The sequence below is a fragment of the Homarus americanus genome, unplaced genomic scaffold (genome assembly GCF_018991925.1).
Source record: "Homarus americanus isolate GMGI-L3 unplaced genomic scaffold, GMGI_Hamer_2.0 scaffold6686, whole genome shotgun sequence".
NCBI classification, from domain to species: Eukaryota; Metazoa; Arthropoda; class Malacostraca; order Decapoda; family Nephropidae; genus Homarus; species Homarus americanus.
Window position 1 is genome coordinate 17,438 of NW_024717568.1, and position 7,758 is coordinate 25,195.

The window sequence follows — 7,758 nt, forward strand, 5'->3', positions numbered from 1 at the left end:
TCCTTCGCGCCAGCGCTACGGAGGTCTTTGGAGGGGGGGTGTGTTACGAACCCCTCCACCCAGCACTACGAACCACGCCATCTATTGTCTTGATCTACCTACCCAGCACCACGAGCAACGCCATCTAGGGACAAGACACGAGTATGACTCGCCTTAGTTACCACTCCGGGGTTTCCCTTCTCCATATCCTGGTTGTTGCGTCACTTCCTCCAAGTCTTCTTTGTGAGCTCCAATTCGAGGAGAGAGCACTTGGCTCTGGGAAGTGACCACAGGATCATCTATCCTCTAAACCTACGGCGCAGTGACTACCTACCGTCTTCTACAATACTCAGCCTTACTCGTCAGCCATCTCAGCTCCTCACTTAAGTATTTGTATTCTTGTATTGCCTCCCCCACGTCCACTTGCTTCAAAATTGTTTATGTTGTATTAATATGTATATACTGTACTGTTAATGTTTAGGTTAAGTTTGGTTAAGGGTAATTTATAAGCTGATATTTTGTTAAGGGATTTATGGTACTTTATTATACACAACGAAAACTCGCATCCTTTGTCTACCCTTTTAGAGTCCGATTGTCTTTGGTTTTTTTTTATAGTTGTTACCTGTTGGGATCTGGGTAGACTTAAAACTATTTTCTAAATCCCCAACTCGTAACAATATCTTCAGAGGGCAAAAATTTGACTCATGACCCCTGAACGTTTGAGGCACTCAGATGAGAAAAAAGCTCCATTTACAGTTTAAGTTTTTAAACTATTTCTTTCTTTGATTTTGAAGAGAATAATTTTGCTGAATACTCTTTCACATTCAACCCAAAATTATCGTACAAACCGTACGATAATAGAAAATGTTATCGTACATCGTGACGAAGATGAATTTATCTTTTACTTTTTTTTACTTTTATCCTCTTCGCCACTGATCGGCTTGTTAGCCGCTTGGGCGATCGGTCACGTCTCTTTTCATTTATATTCTTCACCAAAAGATCGGCTCGCTAGCCGCCCGGGCGATCGGTCACGTCTCTGTCACGCACTGTTGGCAAATACTGGGCATGCACCGGCTCCTGAATGTGCCTGAACCCGCTCCAGTGTTGGTCAAGTCTTCTCTTGAAAGAGCTCACACTCGGTGCCGTCACAGCACTCTCTGGTAGATTGTTCCAAGAGTTTACAACCCTCACTCCGAAAAAGTTTGCCCTCACGGTTTTCTGGACTTGCGGCTTCTTCAATCTTGAGCTGTGACCCCTTGTGGGGCGAGCGTCCGCCAGCTCCAAGTAAGGACACTCAACTGAGTAGTGCCCCCCTGAGATGCTTATACACCTCAACTAGGTACCCCCTTGCCCGTCTGTAGTATAAGCTAGGCAAGTTCAGGCGCTCCAATCTCTCAGGGTAGCTGAGGTGTCGAAGTGCAGGCACCAGTCTGGTGGCCCTCCTTTGAACATTTTCAACCAACTGACAATCCCTAGCATATCTCGGGGACCAGATGAGGTGACAGTACTCAAGATAGGGAAGCACTTCACTCCTGAAGATTGTCACGAGGGACGGACCGTCTAGATATCTGAACGACCTTCTTATAAGACCCAATAATTTATTTGCCTGATTTACCTTCTTACAATGGCCCGAGAACTTCAGCTCATTGTCAACATACACACCTAGGTCCTTCTCACATACAGTCTCAATTAGTGCATTTTCTTCATCCCGTTGGGACATATGATACGCCTCCTTACCGTTGGTACGCCCCAGGTGCATCCTCTTACACTTCGTGACATTGAATCTCAGCAGCCATTTCTTCGACCATTCCTGGAGCCCACAGAGGTCCTTCTGCAGCTCTTCACAGTCCGCTTGGTTCTTAATTTCCCGAAATAACTTGCCATCATCGGCAAACATTTGTATGGAGGAGTGTACAACGTCAGGCATGTCATTTATGAAACAAACAAACAGCGGGCCCAATACACTGCCCTGTGGTACCCCACTTGTTACAGGTGCAGATGACGATTTCGTGCCATTAATCACCACACGCTGCTTGCGGTCATGTAGAAAGTCTTCTATCCACGCTAGGACATTTCCCCGAATTCCGTACCCTTCCAGATTGATTTTCAGCCTTTCGTGGGGTACACTGTCGAAAGCCTTGGCAAAATCTAGGTAAATATTGTCGATATTACCACCCCGTTCCAGAATATGGGTCCAAATATCCAATACCTTGAGCAATTGTGTTAAGCAAGAGCGCCCCGGCATAAAACCGTGTTGGCAATCTTTTACAAGGTTGTTTCGTAGTAGATGTTCCATCGCTGCATCTCTGATAATACTCTCAAGTACTTTACATATTATGCTGGTCAGGCTCACCGGTCTATAATTGTTCGTGGAGTGACTATCGCCCTTCTTGAAGATAGGACTCACATAAGCCACTTTCCATTCACTGGGGACCATTTGTTCATCCAGGCATTTACAAAACAGGAGCTTCAGGGGCTCTGCAAGCTCGTTGCACAGCTCTCATACATGCAAGTAAATCACTGTAGGTGCGCGTGATCTAGTTATATGCTGATAACCACAAGGAAAGAAGAAAACACGAAGTTCCCAAGCGCTTTCGTGTAATTGAAGATGTGAATTACACGAAAGCGCTTGGGAACTTCGTGTTTTCTTCTTTCCTTGTGGTTATCATACATGTATGATAATTATCATACATGTGACAACTCTGCTGCTTCAATATTATTGGCCAGCCAATTCAAATGCTATGATACCTGAAGGTCATGTCATGTCATGTCGCGAAGAGGAGGAGACAAGTGACTGGCAACATGGCGGGTACAGAAATTTACTCCTAGAAATTTTGTGAAATGTTCCGTTAATATTGATTTGCACAAGAAATGATATGAAGTCGTATGTTTTATTTTTTTTTGTAGCTGTAATATTGAAAATTGAAATCTTGCGGACAGCCAATGGACGAATATTAACATAAAATATTATAGTTCCATAATATTTTTTTTGATAATAGAAAATAAGGGAGAAAGGGAACACGGTGCTCTTACTTTCACTTCTAGCGAGAATAAATGTCCCTCATTCATTACTGTACAGAGACATAAATAAAGCCAATTATGCCAAACTGAAATTACCCTAAGATCTTAATGTTACATAAAGAATATTTATCTCAATTATATATATTTTATTAGACCTGTTTATATATCTAGCAGTATTATTTATCTTTTCTGAAATACGAAAAAGAATTTAAATCACCAACATACTGTAGTTTACGTAACTATTTAATACAATTTCAACCTTTATATATCTTTAATAGTTTAATAAAACCATTAAATATATATAAAATTATATATTTAAATAAGAGAACTGTGCGTTAGATACATGAATAATGAAAAAAAAAAGTTATCACCATTAAATTAGTTTCTTTAGGTTGTTTGTGGTGTTTAGGAGGACAGCTGATCACTCCTCACAACTCAGACCAAATTTCCCATTCAAGTTTTTTCTCTCCCCTTACCATGTGATAAACAATCAGGTAAGGTCCTAAAACGTATATTAAAACCACTAATTAAACCTGAATTAATTTTAAAACTAGAATAAAGTTACGTAGTTGTAGATGAGATACGAATGGTGACTTGTTGTGCTTGTATAATAATTGACCTTTTTGAGTGAATACATAATTATTTATTTGTATATTGAGGGATTAAATAAGTATATGATGTGAAAGAGTGTGTTTTGGGGGTATTATTTAGCGAGGGAGATGAGTTATGTATAATGGGTTAGTGTTATGTTGTTTACGTGTATATTAAGGTCAAGTTCTTTCTGGGTTTGTGTTATTTGACCTGTTCTTGATATAGTTTGATCTTATTTGACCTATTTTTGACATATTTTGACCTTATTTGACCTGTTTTATATAGTTTGACCTTATTTGACCTATTTTTGACATATTTTGACCTTATTTGACCTGTTTTATATAGTTTGACCTTATTTCACCTGGGTTTTTTTATAATTTGACCTTATTTGACCAGTTCTTGATATAGTTTAGCCTTATTTGACCTGTCCTGTCTCCTAAAATATTAAAATTACCCAAACTAACCTAGCCAAAGGTAATTCTAACCAACCTAACCAATTTTAATATATTTTAACCTAACCCAAATAAAACCAAATCTAACCTAATAATCTTGTGGTCATTTTTGGTTAGGTTAGGTTCTTAACAATGAAAATATAGTGTTAGTGGATTATTTATATTATTTTCTTTTATAATTTATCTCTATAATCAGTCGCTTGAATGTCATTTTTATTTGAATTTTTTTTTACCCAAATTAATTTTTAGCTGTGTAATTTATTTATTTGTTGCTTGTGTTTACTTTGTTATTTTTAGTTATATTTATAATTGAATGTTACTCTGGGTAGCTTCAGATGACCGATTAAATGTCGAAAAAGTCTGAATTACTAATACAGTCGAGTAACACTTGAAATGTTGGATACTGTACAAGAATAAAGGACTATTTCTTAAGCAGTTTTAGTGGATATATATATTTTTTTTTTGCATAGATCATTCTGTTCATTGTCATCCTCGCTGCAAAGTTCAGTTACTTGGTGATGGCAGTGTGACAAGGAAGCTAAGTCCAGAATATGTCTTCAAAAGCAATACTCAATCTGCTTAATCAGCGCACATGGCTTGATTGATTAATACACCAAGGCAGTCAGTTTGAACCTGTGGTCTATTCACCCTGGATATATCATCTGTCGTACCGTATTAAAAAAAAATCAGCAAAATATCCCTCACAGACATCTGGCAGAAGAATTACAGTCTGGTGATGGCCTCATGACTTAGCGTTCCGTCAGCTCTTCTACTGTTATATATATCGTCTGTGTTGTGTACAAACTGATTCAAGTGAAATACAAAGAAAGGAGGTGGGAGATGTTATACTGGCAGATAGTAGCATTCATTCCTGTGTGTTATATGTCAGGTTTGGTAAAATGATTATAAACTTGTTGCTTAATGTTGTTGTTGTTGTAGAATATTTCCTTTTGTTTTGAAGGAAATGGCCTGCAGTGCTGATGGCTTACCCACAAGTGAGGCCCTCAGTCTCTTGCATGAGGACATCTCCATCGCTTTGGATAAATATCAGAAGACAGAAGCTGAAAAGTAAGTGTAGAAAAGATTATTAATTAATTTTGAAATACAGTATTAACCTGTGGGGCATATTGGAGTCTGTACTTTCTTGTAAATGAGGCGTATAGACTAACCAGGGCGTATGTGCGAATATCTCAACTCGGTTCAATTATTCGGGCTGTACTGCATGTTTTCTGCCCTTGGTTTCTTATGGGATTGTACCACGCTGGAGGTATATCCACATTGCCTGACAATGATGCTATGGACTGACACAGAAAATGGGAAATTGAGCAACCCAGTGATGTGCCCTTGCTATTGTAAACACCTCATATGTTTGGTGATACTGTATTATGTTTTATATTTCAGGAACAAAGGTTTTGGACCAAAGAGTGTTCTGTATGAAGCCTTCCACCACAAGAGTAGTCTCTCTGTGTTTCATTGGACATCAGTGATAGCGTTGATCGTTGAAGGCATCGTGCTGCTGGTGGCCTTCGCTGCATGTAATGACCCCAGGTGTGTACAGTATGGGTCCATAAAATACAACAGGCATATGAAGTTACCTTTGATTCTTTCTGTGCTATATATTGACCTGAGAATGTGGACTGGTGTAATATTCTCCATACATAGGTAAAAATATATGACCTTATGATTTGGTATGAGTGTAAATACAAGCAAACATACAGTAGCAGTAAAGCAACCATTTGTTGACAGATAGGATAACTAATCTGATGTCCTTAATAATTTTTCCATTAGAGAATTTAAGATGAATTTTGTTCTGTTTAGATTTACAGATGATGTAATATGTTTATTATTATTATCAGGTACCAGCATCTTCCTGCCGAGTCCTTCTTCATTTTCTTAGCAGTAATTCTTAACGTGTACTTGGTGTGGTGGGACACTCAGCTGAGGCACAAAGAGGTCCCAAGACTCACACACAACGTCTTAAAGGATCTTAAAGGTAAAGCATTGTGACTTACGGTAACGTTTTTTATTAATATCCGAACATTGTCTGTGAATTTTAAAACTGTTCTTTATTTAGTTACCCACAAAAGTACCGTCAGTGTGTGCGTTGTTTCATACTAGGACCTTGACACTACTCTCCTGCAACTTTCTACACTTATCATTACACCACTACCCACCACTGTTCTCTCCTAACTACAGTATTTGAGGTTTCTTTGTCACTTACTCTTGCTTGTTTCCGTTGGTGTCATGCGTGCCATTTTTTTTTTTCAGAATACCACGGCAATGTGTTGTGGTCTGCCGAGAACTATCCTCACCTCCACTCCCCCCCTGCATCACCCTCCAGTGGACTCGTCGCGATGGTAACACAGTCAACCTCCCTTGGTCTCTCCTGGTGCGTGGGGATATTATACTCATGAAACCTGGACAGAAAGTTCCTGCTAGATGTAGGCCCATGCAGGTAAGTAGTATAATTTTTATTTATTCCTAACATTTACTGGTACTACAGTATATGCACAAGTGATGCAACCCTGGTGCCTAAGGTCCGTAATTGCCTTGGATAATGAGGAGTATCTATTGAAATATATGTGGTGAAAGTTGCTGGCTGAAAAAGCATCTCCCCTTATTCAAATTAATTCTTATGGTGGAAAATTGCCCCAATATTCACAATTTCGTTATTTTCAATGACTTTTAGGAATGCCTCCCTTGCGATAACTGGGGTATTCCTGGTACAGTATGCACGTGACACAGTACAGCCGGGCAGTCACCCAGCTGACCCAATGCCTTAATACATATGTTCACTTCCCACACATACACACACATGCTCTTAATTTTTTTTTTTTTTAGTTTTATAATTTCTTTATTTCCAAGCCACATTAGAGTATTGTAATGATTTCTTTTCTTCTCAAACAAGCACAGAGAAGCGATAAACATACTGAGATAAGGGAGAAGGATGGTTTGTTGATCCTTTATATAATGTACTTTAAACCTTTGTTATCAAACCACTATAAAACTATTTAAAATTCAGATACTGTACCATGTGGCAACAATGGTACATATTCTGTTACGAGTAATACTATTAGAAATGTCGTTTGACAATAAATTGACGATACGTATTTAGATAGCCAAGCAACTTATGAATTACACTGGTGTCAATATACATTACTGGACCCTCGATAAAGAATGATATTAGGTTCCTGAAACCTCAATTAGTTGTGAATCATTCTTTACTGAACTTCTTATGGGAAAGAGGGCTAGGGTCTGAACATCGCAAAGATTGACTTTTTTAACTATAGTACGCATGCCTATTTTCATCCACGATGGCGTCACAGCAGTAGAGTACTGCATTCACAAGAGTACTGTACTGTACATAACATAAAATATGGTAAGAAATGATTTATTGAGAATCGTGCATGTCGTATTCTCTTTACCACCGATCAACAACTAACCATCACCACCCTGCACCATCTCCCTACTGTACACCCATCTTATGATGTCAAACAACAAGCATGGAATTATTGTGATCCTAATACTACTCATAATAAAATCACTGGTACTGTACTTCCCAAGGTAAAACTACTTTGTTCAGCAGCACACCTCCATACATTATTTGTTACTTATGGCATTATAAATTTTATGATTTGACAGATAAGGATGGGTGTTTTATTCATATTTTATTTTGCGTTATTAACAAGGTTCTGAGTTATGAATAAATCAACTT

The 7,758-nt window shown here is 38.5% G+C and overlaps 1 protein-coding gene and 1 long non-coding RNA gene across 2 annotated transcripts; one reads left to right on the top strand and one right to left on the bottom strand.

The window, feature by feature from the left end:
- Positions 1-3,296: 3,296 nt before the first annotated feature.
- On the bottom strand, positions 3,297-5,009 carry LOC121858921. Its single transcript, XR_006087571.1, has 2 exons — positions 3,914-5,009; positions 3,297-3,832 (listed from the first exon to the last, which is right to left on the bottom strand). It is a non-coding gene; the product is annotated as an uncharacterized LOC121858921 (long non-coding RNA).
- Positions 3,391-6,498, top strand: LOC121858920. Its single transcript, XM_042355580.1, has 5 exons — positions 3,391-3,494; positions 5,005-5,111; positions 5,445-5,591; positions 5,900-6,036; positions 6,312-6,498. Exons 2-5 carry the CDS (start codon positions 5,008-5,010, stop codon positions 6,455-6,457), a joined length of 534 nt encoding a protein of 177 aa, XP_042211514.1. The 5' UTR covers positions 3,391-3,494; positions 5,005-5,007; the 3' UTR covers positions 6,458-6,498.
- Positions 6,499-7,758: the final 1,260 nt, after the last annotated feature.